This window comes from Gadus macrocephalus, chromosome 6, assembly GCF_031168955.1.
Source record: "Gadus macrocephalus chromosome 6, ASM3116895v1".
In the NCBI taxonomy this organism is placed as follows: domain Eukaryota; kingdom Metazoa; phylum Chordata; class Actinopteri; order Gadiformes; family Gadidae; genus Gadus; species Gadus macrocephalus.
The window spans coordinates 10,585,686-10,602,574 of NC_082387.1; the positions used below are offsets into that span (position 1 = coordinate 10,585,686).

The window sequence follows — 16,889 nt, forward strand, 5'->3', positions numbered from 1 at the left end:
TCCATCTGAAATGCATTAAATATAAAAGCTATAAAATATGAACAATGAATTCCTCATTAACAGGGTGAAAGGCTGCATATTTCTAACTATTCTAACTAGCGATCGGCCGTCACTGGCTTTGATGAATACAAATTGAATTGGTATGTGCCATTTTCAGTGACAGCACTTATCTTTGGAAATCAGAGTGGTACCCGTTGCCTAGTGATTAGCGTTCAGTTTGATGCTCAATATAAAAACCTGGGCCGTCTAGGCTACAGCCACACCAGTGGGTAATATCTATACCATACAGCAGATATTTAGACATAAAGCAGAACGATTCTTCATTCCAATATGATACTTTATAAAACACTTTGCACTGTAAAGTGGTGTTTTTTTTTTTTACTTGTTTGTGTTGCAGGGTGGTATATGCCAAATATGCTTTATGTTATTGGTAAAAAAAAGAGGCAGAAATTCAAAGTGGAAGTAGATTTAGGACATGCATATATCTCCTTATCCAGCAAAAATAATAATGCATTACATGATGGAAATAACAATTTATATTCACAAATGAAGACCTCATCTGTGATAACCAGCTTATGATAGGAAAACGAATTACAAAAATTGAGCTGGTTAAGTGGATACAATAACGGAAATTCGTATATAACCCGCTCATTAACCGAATATGATAGATTGGAAGAGAGGTAATCATGTTTAATGTGTGAATACATGTTTATTTTGTCTACACTCTTTTTGAAATAACTCATACAAACACGACATTTTGTGCATTTTACAGAGCAGCAAGCCAACCGCTTTTCACATTCACATTTTATTTCCCATAATTTAGTAACAAGTTTCAGTGCATTTTTATTACAATCAAATTAGCCGTTTGCTATCTTATCTCATGCCTGCAAAAAAAAAAGTTTCCCAAAGTAAGGTGGACATAAACATTCTAAATCATAACTTTATAATTGAATACAAAGGCAAATACATTCATACGACAGCGTGATATTATGTCATCAAATAAATAAAACCTTATACAATGAATAAACACATATAAATCTAAAACAACTTTCATTTAAATAAGGCAAACATGACATTTACCTAAAACACGGGGGTTGCACACTGAAAACCAATGTAAATTAAACATAACATAAATTAGCCATGCACCAACTGTACAAATGCATTAGGAAATTGAACTATAGAACTCCCTCCATTAAGAAAGCAATAAAATACTACAGCTAAGCCAAGACTGTATACTCTGGTTTAGAGCACCACCTTTTTGTTCCACACTGCTTCTTTACAAGCTACGATGATAAGACAGAGTATAAAAAAAAAGCTTATAGTGTTCATTTCAAAATAAAACCTCATATACTTATAATCGCTTTGGTTGGGCTACTGGTAATTTAAAGTGGATGAAATGAGTCGGACGAGTGGGATACTGTTCCTGTTGGGGAAAAGTGAGCCTCTATGACATAGGTATATAGCACCCCATGCATTGTGCACCTAGGCTGTACAGCTTTTGATCGTACCGTGTCGATCGTTCGGAAAAACGTGACTAGTGTGTGTATGTATACTGTACATTTTTTAATCACTACCTACTTTTGTCATTATTCAGACATTTTAAGCGGTTGCGAACCAACATATAAATACATCAACAAAAAGCAGAACTTCCTTGTGTTAGGTTTGTGGTATAGAGCTGTACGTGTGGGCACGCGCCCTTACTGTGAAGTACCATTAAGACTATGTTTTGCTTAAGAAGTGGAAACATTCTACTGAGCGAGTATAGGAAACAACACATTTTGAGTAAGTCGACAGAATATGGAGGAGGGGAATCCCATGAGGTGCCACAATCAAGGGGACGAGGGTGACGACAAAACAACAACACAGGTAACGTTAAGAGATGATCTCATTCAACGGGATGTCAGTGTTGTGTATGTTGGTGGCCTATTATTCACATTCAAGAAAAGGCATCTCTTTAAGTGGTCCAGTCATCCCAGGGGCCTCAAGTAAAAAGGGAGGGAAGAGAGGATTACAGAGTGAAAGAATGGAAGTAGAACGATGAAGGATTAAAGAATAGAAGGTGGGGGAGGGGAGAAAAGATGGGAGGAACGCACACTTTTTATTTTACATAACGGGTGTGATAAAGTGCAGGGCGAGAGATGGAGGAAAGGTGTATTAATATGAAGGCAAACTGGTGAGATTTATCAGTCAGGAGAGCCAGCGGGTGAGGTACACACTTCCACAATAACTGCAAAAGCGGGTTCAGACCCAAAACAAAACTATCGCCTCAGCTCCATACAAAGCCGGAGCTGTCCCGTGTCTGTGTCTTGCCTGACTACTCTGGACAGATGCGTGCGGCCCGTCTTCTACTGCTTAAGTCAGACGGGTGAAGCATTGGGGTCAGGTAGAGCATTAACAGTGACGGTGCCCGTGGCTTGGTGTAGGTTGGTTTGAGGACTTCTCAGAGGCTATACATGGTGTCTGAGGTCACGGCTGGGCGCAGAGGGTGAACTGTAATGGCATGAGGAAGCTTTACGTGACAAGGTGACACTCCCGGGGGAGGGTGGATCATTCATCCATTCATTGGAATGCACAGAGTCGGGCGGCCATCCGACTCTCGGCTCTACGTTACGGTAGAAGGGGGCAAGACGTGCCCCCATCGGGAGCAAACCCCCCCCCCCCCCGATTTTGGGCTTCAACGTGTCGAACGACCCCCACCCACCCCACCCACCCGACACCAACGTACCAGCAGTCGCGGTGACCCGATTCATGCTTTATTTTTTGTGGTTGGCGGTCTCGCAGTCCGACAGCGTGTCCAGGTGGAGGGCGGCGTCCTCGGGCTCGTTGCTGGCCTCGACGTCCGGGTCGGGATCGTCGTCGTTGCTGTCGGCGCTGTAGTCCACCTCCTCCTGGAAGGACGGCTCGTCCTCCTCCATCACGTAGGTGGTGGGGCTGCTGCTGGCCACGGAACACAAACCACAGCACACACAGTGTTCACTGGGATCACGGGACTACGACAGGGGCTGCACTGCGGGCATGTCTGCGGCGAAACGTTTATTTTTTTTTGGGGGGGTGGGGGGGGTTATGAGCAGGTCGCGAGAAGGGACGTCTTGCTCAAGGACGCCTTCCGGGTAGACCGCGGACAAAGGGGTTTGCAACGCCGGACAATGAAAGAGCCCAACCCCGGAGACTGACAGTACTGTTCTTCAGTTCGGATTAAGCACATTGTGCCGCCACTGTGAAAGGGGGATGGATTCAGGCTACAAAACAAGATGTTCCGCTCACTCGGGCTGGAACAGTCCGATAATAACAACCGTCTGAAAACTGTACCCGTTTACGATGAATATAGAACTTTTTATTAGTCTAAAAAGGGATATACTGTCTGATATCAATACTATAATTAAAAAACAGTGCACTTAAAACGTTCAGTACTTTTTATAGAAAACAGAATGTTGATGCCTTTCAGAACACGTCCAAAACACAACGCAACCTACAAAACAATGCGACACAAACAATTCCACTCTGCTAATGGAAGAAAGCCTAGCATATATTAGCATCGGGGAAGCTGATAAACAATGATTGTGCTCTGTGTCACTCCTGTGCCTGTTTTTCTCCCTCTGGATTCATAATGGGTAAATGCTTGCTGGTTGTTGAGGTTTTAGTGGCTTTAGTGGGTTTTTAATGGTGTTAATGGTCTGAAATGTGATCCCTGGGAAACAGTCGATCAGACGCTGACCTCCCAACCCTCTTCTCTCATGTATGTTTGGGAGAGGGAGAGGGAGAGGGAGAGGGGAGAGAGAGAGAGAGAGAGAGAGAGAGAGAGAGAGAGAGAGAGAGAGAGAGAGAGAGAGATTTTTTTTCTGAGTGTACAGTGAGTTCATTTGTTTTCTTTCTCTGAGTGTGTTCAATCTTTTTGTAATAGCTTCTGTATCAGTAGAGAGCACTCTTGGCTATCTAGATTATGATTCCAACAAAGTCTCTCTCACACACACACACACACACACACACACACACACACACACACACACACACACACACACACACACACACACACACACACACACACACACACACACACACACACACACACACACACACACACACACACCAAAACAACCCAAAGCCCTTGATCAGCTGCATAAATGATACATGAATAAATCGATGTAAGAGTACAGCAGGGTAGAGACAGAGAGTGCGAGTGAGAGAGGCAGAGACGCAGGACATTAAGTGGCGTTTAGAGCAAATGCATCCTCCCCCATCAGGCTGACAGAGGCCTTCTGGGCAGAGGGATCTCAGAGGACATGGGCTGAGGTGTGCATAACCGGTGTGGTCAGGACCTCCGTCTAAACCACACACTCCGGTGGTCTTGGGCTGTGGTGAAGACGTCCTGAGTGTGTTAAAAGTAAGTACAAATTGAGCTGAACACCAGTTTGTGACGGTGTGTGTGTTTTTATAAATGCGTCAAAATCAATGTAATTCAGGAAAAGCAGGTGAGCAGAAGCAGCTCAACTGTTCTTCTATGACAATTTGCCTCCAGTGAAAAGGAACTCATCAATGACAAATGAATGACTGATGTGCGAAATTTAAACTCTTATTAAACAAAACGTTGGGTTAGATGGTTGACAGCCTTCATCTGTGAATAGGGTTCGATAGCCCTGCGGGGGATGACGGACAATTAACCTATTCTTTCGAAGTCTTGGCTGCGGTCTCGACAGGCTTTACAGATCCTCATTACACATAGTTTAATGACACTAAGCCTTCTGACTGGCAAGGGAAAACATTGTCCCTGGCTCGCCCCACATAAACAACCACAGGGCAAACGAGGAGAAGGAGACACTTGTGTGGGGGGGAATCTGCTTCCTGGCTGACGGGGTGCTCAACAGGTGCTGATGGGGGCGTCCGCAGAATGGCAATGAGAGCAGCAAGTCAAAATGAGATGAGTTTTTCTAGTCAGTCGATGGTTTTCAGAGCATTAGGTGATTTGCATCACAGCGGAATTAACCGGGCCGTTCGTCTCAAGTTGAGCTTTAGAGTGGCGCTTCGAATTTGCTATTACAATGTTGTCCGGTTTAGGAGATGCTTTTATCCAAAGTGACTTCCAGTGGGGAAGTCACTTTCCCCACTGCGGGGGGGGGGGGGGGGGGGGGGGAGTGGGGGAGCAGTGGAAGCAGTGGAACCCCCCCCCCCCCACTGCTTGGAGTCCAACACGACTAGCAGCAGTCAGACCATCCTATCATCCAGAAATACAGTAAACATGGAGGATCTAGTGCCCGAGTTGTTTGGGTGTTTGGGTGGTCTCCTACCTGGTCACTTTGGCGCGGGTCTCCATGAGGTCACTCTCCACGTCCAGGAAGTGCTGCTGGGTGCGCAGGCCCAGAGGGGAGGTGAGCCGCTTCAGCCTGAGCAGGGCCAGACAGAACTGGGCGCCCATCTCCTCTAGCTCCCTGGTGCCGATCTGGAGACCCTGGGAGTGGGCGCGCGGGGGGGGGGGGGGGCAGACACACAGGAGCATGAGCGGGACACGCATGGCTGCAGGGAGAACCACACGCCTGTCTATTATGAGGGTGCATGCTGTTTCACCGGGTGAACTCGCAGAGCTGCTCTACAGCCACACTGTAGGGAGGCCTACTGTTGGAAAAGGGTTCGGTACTGTCATGTACTGTGCGTGCGTGCGACACGCATACACACACGCAGGCACTCATGCGTGTACAAACACACACAAGCATGCATAGACAGACACACACATACATGTGCACACACGCACACATGTACACACACACACACACACACACACACACACACACACACACACACACACACACACACACACACACACACACACACACACACACACACACACACACACACACACACACACACACACACACACACACACACACACACAGTTTCTTAGCACAATCCTCATAGGATGCCGAGAGGGAACGTCAAAGCTCTACATAAGCAAACTCATATAGAGAGGCTCTGGGAACCGACAGGAGGTTCCTGCACATCTGGATAAACAATCAGGAAGGACAACAAGGGGGATAAGCAGAGGTTAGGACGGCCATGGCCTACGCAGAACACTGCCCCTGGGCTAGTCAGATGTTGATATTGGCCCGATATAACGGTCCAATACCACAGCGGAGGAAAGAGGGAAGGAGAGTAATAAATGAATGCATAGAGATAAATCTAAGATACTCTGTGGTTTTGCTGGGCTTCCTGTGTGGCGTAGACAAAACCACCTCCATGGAATAAACCGTTGCCAAAAAAAGTAATGGTGTCGTGAACAACAGGACTAGTCACGGGAAAGTTTAATACACTATTTAAAATGAAACAGGACAAATCCTTCCCATGTCTGTCCCATTGTCTGAAACGCCTCTAGGCTTTAACTTGAATGGGAGCAACCCTTCAAACAAAGGGACCAAATTGTGCAAGATTAGTATGTGGGAAACAGAAATGAAACTGGTATTGTTCGTAGGCATATCGTTGATATGAATCAACAATATACCTCCAGAGCTCGAGGTACAGAAAACGTGAGAGCGAGAGCAGTGTGTCACACATACTCACGCACACACAGAATAATCTGTAAAGAGGGGCCGACATTACTGTTGCTATCAGCACATTTTCCACCATGCTGAATAATCGAATAGCCAGAATCTGCCTTGCCTTTTCAAATATCCAATTCATTTTCTGCTGTATTCTGCTTCTTATGCAGTGCCATGTTATTACTGGTCCGTTTGAATTCAGTTTCCATCAATCACAGTCTGTCGTCCTACAGCTGACCATCATTTATTTATTTAACGCAATCAATTAATGATGAAGCAATCAGCTGGTGTAATAAACAATGGAGCTCCTTGTAGTTCTAGCCAGGGTAAGCTAACGGGTGATTGACCTGGTCAGAGGGCTCCACCTTGTGGCCATTTTGTGATTCAAAAGGCTAAGCCATGCCTTCATATACTAATTTATGCCACACGCATTCCTTTCCACACGTGCATTCATCTAAACAAGCACATCCATCTTCGCATGCAGGTGTCTCACACATATGCAATTTCCCCCACACACACCTATCTCCAAACGCACACCAATCTCCACACGCACACCCACACACATCCATCTCTGAACGCACACCCGCCTCCACACACACACTCATCCCCACACACACACACAATTCAACACACACACACACACACACATATCTTCACTAGTGCATCCATCTCGTCACACACACACACACACACACCTCACACACACACCTCACCTTATACTTCCCCTGGTCACAGCCACACAGCGTGCTCTCCATGGTGTAGCTGCGCTGGACCCCAATCTCCCGCCAGACGACCACGCGGGCCGTGGACTCCTTGGAGCGCTCCACCACGAAGCTGCAGCTGCCCATGCTGAAGGCAGAGGCCATCTGGGACAGAATCTTAGGCAGAGTCTTGGGGGGAACGGGGGAGATGTCAGCTGTTAGATTGGGAGGATGCAACTTGTGTTTCTGTTCAGACGACAGGGAAGGCTTGAAATGTACCGAGCACGTTTGTTACACCTCATGTTTGCGTTTTCAATTTTGATTGAAACACAATTCAACGTGAAGGTATAATTAAAAATACATGTGGGTTGATATTGTTTAACAGGTGGCAGGATATTGCTTACGGACATAGGGGAGAAGCCGCTGATAGGAAACAAACCACTTCCCTCATCAAGAGGGATGCTGGGAAATACCAATTAAAAATCAGCCTGTCGAGACTTGAGGACTTAAAAGCATCCAGCGCAGTACTTCCCACAGCACTAATCATAACGCTGGTGTTTATTGCATTACAGTTTAATTGCGCAAACATAATTTAATAGTGACACATAGGAAGTCGGGCCAACATATTAGAACTGTGAACATGACAATGTCTGTGACAGTGTCTCAGGTGACTGTACCGATTGTGACTCTAATTGCAAGGCTGAGTTTAAAAACTATTTCATTAAAGAGACTATCCCATTTTACCTACCGGTGCCCGCATGCACACACCTTGTAAGAGCAAACCAAGCTCATATGCGGCCACTCTCACGAGTTTCAAAATGCATCTAGTTAAATACCGTGAACGTTTGTGTTCTTCTATTACGGTACTACTACAATTTTCTCAACCTTGATAATAACTAATGGAAGTTATTTGGCCTACTACTCGCTTACACATTCTCCAATCTCAAGGTAACCCATATCGATCACTGTCACCCTGGCCTTGACTCCAGCCATGTCATATTTGAAGTATGCCTGCTTGTACACTCTGAAGGAAGGACTCCTGTCCTGTGAATGGAACGGCCACAGGGTTGCCTCTGTTGTTGAGCTGGTGGGCAGAGCCCCACCACTTGGCCAAATGCCACTCACCTGAGCAGGCCTGGCTCAGGAGTCTCTAAAGCAGCCCTGGCAGATTGGCATTGGTGTATCCCTGGCTTGCAGACTGACATTTTGTAACATTTGTGTTTGGTTGTAGCACTTAACCATTGACTCACATACACTCCAAATGCACACCCACTGCAGACACACTGATCTAGAGACAAAGCACATGTCAGGAATGCATTCTATATCCTTTATTAAACATTATGTGTTTAATTCAAGGCTATGGTGGCCCCCCTCTTGTTATTGCACACCGTTGAGCCAGGATGGAACAGTGCGTGTGTGTGAGTGTGTGTGCACGCGTGCGTGCGTGCGTGCTTTTGTGTGTGTACGTGAAAGAGTGTTTGACACTGTGTGTGTGTGTGTGTGTGTGTGTGTGTGTGTGTGTGTGTGTGTGTGTGTGTGTTCACCCTGTATCCCAGGTCTTCATGTAGATCGCAGGAGGAGGTGTTGATGTTGGACTGCCAGACTGTCTCCTTCACACTGCAGCCATACATGAACACGTTCTTCTTACGAGAGTGACCGTGGTAGTCACAGAAAACCTGCGGTATCGCACGCACACACACACACACACACACACACACACACACACACACACACACACACACACACACACACACACACACACACACACACACACACACACACACACACACACACACACACACAAATTAGACTGAATGTTTTAAAAGACTGGTTGCTGCTCATCCTAAATCAATACAATATAGAACATCGGGCAACTTATGCCAGGGATGTATGCCCTCATGGTATTGTAGCTTGAACAGACTGTATTCTTGACCGGACTGTAGTGTATATCAAAATCAACAGTACATTATCGATAGTGCAGATCAATGGGATTCATGGTTAACGGTGCAACATGGAAAACCCCAGGCAGTTCCAATGATTCAAGAGGAAAAAATATAATGTTTTCACCAGTGGCGCCCTCTGTATGTGAGCGAGGTACTGCAGGAGGCTCTTGGTGTGGTAGATTGTTGGGTGGAGCTCGTGGCTCGGGTTCTGCCACTGGCGGTTCAAATCCTCACCGCTCAGAGAGCAGCGGTGACTACAGGGGGAGAAGAGCGGCGGATGAGAGACCGGGCACGAGGACGACAGCTGGAGTCTTTCAGGATCAGAACGCATGTTGGAGAAATCCCTCGCGACACATCCGTATTAAACAAGTTAACGACAGGCCGCATTAGAGGAGATTGTGTTGAATCGTTGTTGCGCGGCGGAATGACGGTGAAGCGTTGTACACTGTGTAACATATTGGAAAAACGACACCGAGGCAGCAATTATGTGTCAGAATGAGCCACGCATAGATGGCCGTGCGGTGTTGGTCAAGCCCCGACGACGCGTCTGCAATGAAAAATGTGAACCGTGTGTCTCCCTATTTAAGTCCACATCGTGGTTGACATGAACGCGGGACGCTGCGCCGGCGAGTGTGTGCCCGCTCACTTTCCGTTGATGACGCCGTCGGGGTTGAGCATGGGGACGATCTTGAAGATGTAGGCCTCTCGCAGGCTGTGGGCCAGCTGGCTGGAGCCCATCAGGAACTCCAGCGTGCCCTTCATCACCCAGCTGGCGTTGGTCTCCCCGGGATGCACCCTGGCCGACAGGAAGATCACCGGCCGGTTCTCTTGGGGCAGAGGAGAAGGGTGGTACCCGTTAGGGACTGTGTCCATTACGTCATTTAGCATAAGCTTTTATCCAAAAAAGACTTGCAGTGAATTCAGATACACGTCATTAAGGGGTGAAAGAGTAATGGGTTAGGGTTGGTCATCTTGAGCAGAGAGGCCTACAGATTAGTCTGTGGACTTCAGGGGATCTTACTCAGAACGGCTGGGAGAAGAACACCCTGACTGCTGGACTATCCGGCATGTGATTATGAATGAAGGCCAACATGGAGACGAACACAAGACGTGAACGTGGACTAAAACGGACTGGACTAAAACCTGATTAAGTGATGGATAAGGATAATGTTCATTCCTAATGCAGCAAGGCTGCCAGAGTGTAATACTGTACTCTCTTACTAACACTCAATCACTGTTCCCATAAAGCAAGGGCAGAAATAATAAGATAAAAAATACACGTCAGTGAATCTGTCTAATTATAAAGCATAAATGAAGCACACCGAAGATATTTAGCCAAACTGGCAAGATTCGATTTTAGGCTGTTCAATGACAAAGACCAGCGCTTAGGTACTCACTGAACGCACAGATGTGGTCGTTGGTGGTGGCCTCGGGCATGGCTGTTATGGTGAGGAGGGGGCAGCTGTTTCCTGCCAGTGTCTCACACAGGACGTCCTGTCTCCAATAGATCTGAGGGCTTCTCAGGTCCTCAAGCTTGGACAGGTGCATCTTCACCAGCAACAGAGGAAGGGGGCGAGCGAGGAGAGCGGGAGAGAGAGAAATGTAATATATATAATTTGTACGACTGCCAACTGCAAGGTGGTGAATCAGGAACAGAGCACCACTTTAACCTGCGGTTTCAATAAAGACGTCTCGCGCGATTACAGACCTCAGAAAAACCTTTTTACCGCTCGCTTTATTAATCATCAGCGTCTGGGTAATGTCACAGATTAATGAAATAGCGCTGAACTCTTGTCAATTCCACAGCAGGCTGCGGAGGCGCCGTTAGCTGAGCAGCATGATAGCTAAAGAGCCACTAGCATCTGGTAAAACAGTAGGGGTTTCATGCGCACGCATGCGCACGCACGCGCACACGCACACGCACACGCAAACACACACACAGGAAAAAGACCATCCTTCAGCGTATACAAGCAGGCACACTTTAAATATGATATGGCTGGAGTCAAGGCCAGGGTGATCGGTATGGAAGAGGCATACCTTGAGGGTGGAGTATGTGTAAGGGTAGTGGTAGGCAAAGTAGCAGACGTCGTCCTTATGGCTGAAGTTCATGGTGAACGTCATGGTGTAGTACGACTTTCCTTTCTGGCCGCCTGTGGCAATTGAACTCCTGGAGAAATGGTTTCTGCAAGAGCCAATCGAAACTTACATCAGGCGATAAGTAACCGCATTTAGAAAGCATCACAATTTGTGAAGTTTGTAAATCTTCTACATATCCGTATTATAAAAAATGTATTAGTTGTAATCCTATGTTTTGAAGGAGGGGGAAATTGAGTGTTCACAATGCAGCTACTGCAGCCATATACTCGTACTCAAAACATATCTGAACTACGTTAAAGTTCACATATGTTTCTCAAGAAGTCTCAAGAATAAAACGCACCCAGCCAGGAGACAATCCATACAGGGAGATGTTCTTTGGTTCATGTTTGCCCACTCCCACCACCAAGGTAAATTTCAAAATAATATAACTGAACTGTAACTACCACTCAAGCCACTATAGGCTGCTAATGGGAACACATTTAAGTGCAGGTTTAAGTGGTAAGTGCAACGCTATATGATGTGTACGAGCCAAGGTGAAAGGGATTCCATACTTGTAGTAACAGATGTCTTCTCCTGTTCTCACCCAGCGAGGCTTACCCCCAATCGCCTCCTGCACAGAATACATCAGTACCTGCATACCTGGGTGGACACAAACACACACACACACCCACCCACACATAGATACACACTTAAAACTACAGTTCACCATAATATTTTGGCTCATCTGATGTAGAGTGTTTATGGTTTACTTTGGTATCGGGTAAACTTCATGGTTTGGGAGTTTGCTGTGAATCAACCAGATGTATCTGCCACCACACATCGATTATAGACAGGGCTATTCCAGGAGGCCTTACCGTAATTAAACTGGCTGTTGGACTTCTCACAGTTGATGATGTTGAAGCGGTAGTCCGTTCCGACGCACATCCCGCTCACCTCAAAATAGAACCACTGGTGATAGTGGTTACTGTTGATGTCCGAGTTGAGCACCAGGTCATACTCATGCCTGCACATAAAGAAACACCGTTCAGTAACCAAACACCAGCCAGCAACACCTAGAACAAGCCTTTTGACACACACACACACACACACACACACACACACACACACACACACACACACACACACACACACACACACACACACACACACACACACACACACACACACACACACACACACACACACACACACACACACACACACACATCTTGATTAAACTACAACGTACTGCCTGACATGGATAGCCTTTCTGAGGTTGCCGGATTCAAATTGTGAGTTGAACTTCAGTGACTCTCCATCGTCAGCAATCACAGGGCCACTAGAAAGCAAACAATAGATCTGGATTTAGGCAGAGAACGGCGCTGCAGAAAAACGGCGACGGCTGAATGCGTTTAAATGAAAAAACATTTTCAAATGTCAGATTGGGGCTTTTACAACTAGGGATGTATTTGTTATGCACAACACATTGTAAAGATGGATGACGAAGCTAAACTGTTCAGAGCATAACGGATGAAAACATTCAAACTCACCTAGGAATATCCAGGTCATAAACGACTTTGTCCAAGATGTCATTTGGGTGAATCAACCTCTCAATGTCCTGGAATATCTTAGCCCTGCAATAGCACCAAGAGAGAGAGTCTTTAGCACATACATTACCTACTTGAGCAGATGCTTTTCTCTAGAGCGATGAAGTCAGATAAAGGTAGGTACATTTAGGAGCAGTTAGGGTTTAGGCGTCTTGCACAAGGAGGCCAACAGGTAGATAGAGGACTGATGGAATCAAATAGGGCTGGGCAGTTAATCCAATTTCATCGTGATTTCGATTTCTGTGTCAAACGATCTGTAAACTAATATAATCAATATCCCTTTCTAAGTATATTTACTAATTTTATTCGTTAAATATTTCCGATTTAAATATTTCCAGTGCTCGCCCTCTCACAGAGCCCCTCACCTCTGCACGCCGTAGGCCCTCTCCAGCAGCGGCTCCCTGAAGGTGGGGGCCACGTGGCCGAAGTAGTCGGGGTACGCCACCTCCGAGTACCGAGGCACCGAGGCCGTGCCCTTCACCATCTCCACGTACAGGTCGGGGTCGTGGAGGGGCAGCAGCAGGGCCGTGTCGGGCACCTCCAGCAGGGGGCCCTCCTCCTCGGGGCCCTCAGAGCCGCAGTCCGACCCCCCGGCGCTGCTGCCGCCACCCCCCCCTCGGCGCGCCGCGGCGATGCCCCCGACGAGCAGCGGGGACTGGATGTGTCGGGTGGAGTTCACCGGAGGCTCGTCCACCCCTCCCCCTCCTCCACCTCCTCCGTTCAGAGGGCTGTCGGCCTCCAGGGCCACGCGCTCCAGCACGCGCACCAGCTCCTGCTCCAGGCCCGTGCCCCGGGGGGCGGGCCGGGCCCCCGGGGCCACGCCCTCTCTGTCCACGCCCTCTTTAGCCACGCCCTCTTTGGCCACGCCCTCTTTGGCGTCTTCCGTCAGGTGGATGCTGGCTAGTTCTAGAGGCGGCAGGGGGGACGAGGCCGGGGCGGGGGCCAGGGGCGTGGCAGGTCTACAGGAGGAGGGGGCGGAGGCCGGGCGGCCCTCGCCGGGGTCACGCTGAAGGGGCGCGGCTTGGACCGCGGGCACGGTGATTGGCCGGGGGGATTTGGTGGCCGATGTGGTGGAAGTCTCCGAGGACGTTTTGGCATTGTCAAAATCGTACCCCTGTGATGATAAGATATTGTACATCTTGTACCTTGATTTTTGAGGAAATATGTTTTGTCTTTTTGAATTTCTTTATTGAACCATTTTATATAAACATTTATTGCTGGAAACATGGATGTTATTTTTTTCAATGTAGTGCACTAAACTAGTCAGGTATATATTATAGATATTGTAAAATTTGTGTCGTAAATGAAAGGTTGAGGTAAATGTTGAAGCATCAACTCCCAGTTTGAATGGATCCACACGCGTCCTCCCGTAGGGAACGCCACTGACCTGGAAGTCCTCGGACAGCTCCAGAAAGAACTTGTCGTACACCCTCAGCTCCTCAAACGGACGGCTGTGGATCTCTCTGGGACGGAGCTTGCTGAGGTCCGTCTCTATGTCGTCGTTCTGCGGAATCGGTCGACAAAGGATTCACTGAGACGAGTGTTGAAGGATATCCCAGAGTTTTGTTACCAAGAGTTTTTTTATTTTTATTATGAACCACTTCTTCGGTCGACGAGTTTCAGAACTCGTTATACATGAATACGCAATCCTGTTAATGTAAGTTACGTTGCTTAGAGAGCCAGGTGCATCACAAAACCTTGACTATGATCCAAAGGTCTCTCATCTCACAGAGACATCCTGTACCTTGGCTGACCAGTTATCTCCCCAACCATGAATAAATGACCAAGCAGAAGGCAGTTTTAATTATCGCTCGTTGGTATAAACTGTGTGTGCGTGTGCGTGTGCATGTGCGTGCGTGCGCGTTTTAGTTGTACCCCAGCGCGACAGTCCTTCTCGTCCTCTTCGTTCTCTGTGTCATTCTCCATATCCGCCTCAGTCTCATCATCGCTGTCGTCCACGACGTCGTCCACTACGAGCACAGACACACACAGGTAAACACAAACACTTAAAACACACACACAGGTTAACATTTCCATTGACACCAAAGTGGTGCATGTGAGCTGTAGGGTTATTATGGGTGAGTCACTGTGCTGTGACAGAGGGCCAGTGACCGGGGGTGGATCGTAAGCAGCCATGACACAGAGCTTAGCTCCTAATCCGAAGAGAGAGAGAAAAGATCTACGCAGAGATATGATTCTTCAAATATACCCTTAAAAGCACATTATCCCATTCTGTTGTAATTCCTATTCTAGGGATCGCTGTGTTTAGTTCAGATGAAAACATTATTTGGTGGAAATAAGAACGAATAACTACATTGCTTTAATACTCTTGAGACACAGATAATAAACGTCAGCCAATGTTCTACACTCACAAAATGTTGTAATGTCCTTGCCAAGAATAACAAAGGAACATTTGCTTGAATCTGCACACCCCTGAGCACCTGCATGGCTGGGTCAGCGATGGAAGGCTCATTAACTATTCAGACATGGAGCACCTGGGCACATGAACAGTCTGTGAGCCTGAAGCACATTTCGGCGATGTGGGCGGAAACTGTACCAGGTGTCTAAAGGGTCAGAAGGGACAAGAGAGACCCAAACCAACAGTGTTGGCACCAAGAAAGTGTTGGTTTTCAGTATGCTTTTTGTATGCCAACATATGCTTAAAAATGTAACTATGGACAGGTTACTTGTCAGCAGTAGCGAACCGTGACTCTTAAACCTTGGCCCTCTGATAATAAACGTCCCCGTCGCGAACAAGCAGACCACCAGTTTAGCTTACTGTGTCCTCTCTATAGTACTGCAAAATGTAACTATGACAAAACTTTTTGAAAGATAAAATGAATACGCTAGTCCAGCCTTAGCAATGCAACAAGCAAACAGCAGGGAGAGAGTGAGAGTTATCACCAAAACTAAAAACAGCTCTCTCTTAAGCAAAATGCAAATCCTCCTGACAAATAATCCCGTCATCAAACAAGCTGTGAGGGCACTTCATTAGAATATATAGCCTTGTATAGAGACAACGGCCTGGGGTGCAGAACGCATGACAGCAGACAATCAATCAAACACCCTCAGTAAAGCTTTTGCTTTTTATGAGTTGAAATGCCTTTCAAAAGCTATGGTTTTCTGAACGCATTTTAGCTCTGGTGTGGGAAGTTCACCTCGAAAACTGTAGATAATTCATCAGAAACAATGACCTCCTCACTAGCAGTTAGGTTACTCGGGGCGGCTGCCGTCATGAAGTAAAGCAATTCACGCCCATAAGCTTATATCCAGTGTAATGGATTTTTGTCCCTCACAGTGGGCAGAACTTGGCATAAAGTTAGCGACAACTAAGCACACCCATTGAGAGGGAAGATATGATTGGTCAATTTTACTGTCGTTTGAAACAAGTGTCATCGAATTAATATTACGACCTCTGTGAAATTATAGCGGACCCGTCCACCAATCAAAGAGCTGCCTAGCACATTCCCTCCCTACAGTCAGCAGCATTCTGAGGCTGACAAAAGGGGCTTCTTTCATTTAACCCTTCACATTCCAACACAATTTGAATAGGCCGTTTCTAAGGGTTTATTTCCTCAGAATTATTTTTGTTAAATATGGATTGTCAAATAAAATTGAAAAAACCTGGAATACCTTAGGCCCTCTCTGATGGCTTAGAGGGCCCTGACGGTTCCTCTCTGCTTATCAGGATACGCTTTCGCAATGCAGCAGAAGGCAAGCATGTCCTTTTAACATGCCCATCTGTAGGCCTCTGGGAGTGTAGGTGTAGTGGAACGACTGAGGGGTTTCATCAGTGAGTGAGTGCATGAGTGGTAGTGAGTCAGTGAGAGAGAGAGTGAGAGAGTGAGAGAGTGAGTGAGTGAGTGAGTGAGAGAGTGAGAGAGTGAGTGAGTGAGTGAGTGAGTGAGTGAGTGAGTGAGTGAGTGAGTGAGTGAGTGAGTGAGTGAGTGAGTGAGTGAGTGAGAGAGTGAGTGAGTGAGAGAGTGAGTGAGTGCGTGAGTAAGAGTGCATGAGTAAGAGTGCATGAGTGGTAGTGAG

At 47.0% G+C, this 16,889-nt stretch overlaps 1 protein-coding gene across 3 annotated transcripts in view; it reads right to left on the minus strand.

Moving 5' to 3' along the window:
• Positions 1 to 684: 684 nt before the first annotated feature.
• The window catches only part of agtpbp1 (ATP/GTP binding carboxypeptidase 1), a 29,197-nt gene continuing 12,992 nt past the window's right edge, over positions 685 to 16,889 (minus strand). For 2 of the 3 annotated variants that reach the window (XM_060054055.1, XM_060054057.1), the window contains 15 exons: positions 14,727 to 14,821; positions 14,239 to 14,355; positions 13,217 to 13,965; positions 12,795 to 12,878; positions 12,494 to 12,583; positions 12,120 to 12,268; positions 11,817 to 11,904; positions 11,206 to 11,350; positions 10,566 to 10,716; positions 9,815 to 9,995; positions 9,293 to 9,422; positions 8,770 to 8,901; positions 7,238 to 7,414; positions 5,283 to 5,443; positions 685 to 2,937 (listed from right to left, as the gene is read on the minus strand). In XM_060054055.1, coding sequence (XP_059910038.1) covers positions 2,754 to 2,937; positions 5,283 to 5,443; positions 7,238 to 7,414; positions 8,770 to 8,901; positions 9,293 to 9,422; positions 9,815 to 9,995; positions 10,566 to 10,716; positions 11,206 to 11,350; positions 11,817 to 11,904; positions 12,120 to 12,268; positions 12,494 to 12,583; positions 12,795 to 12,878; positions 13,217 to 13,965; positions 14,239 to 14,355; positions 14,727 to 14,821 — 2,633 coding nt within the window. In that variant the 3' untranslated portion in view covers positions 685 to 2,753. The remainder of the gene's footprint in view (positions 2,938 to 5,282; positions 5,444 to 7,237; positions 7,415 to 8,769; positions 8,902 to 9,292; positions 9,423 to 9,814; positions 9,996 to 10,565; positions 10,717 to 11,205; positions 11,351 to 11,816; positions 11,905 to 12,119; positions 12,269 to 12,493; positions 12,584 to 12,794; positions 12,879 to 13,216; positions 13,966 to 14,238; positions 14,356 to 14,726; positions 14,822 to 16,889) is intronic. The other variant, XM_060054056.1, reaches the window with a different exon arrangement.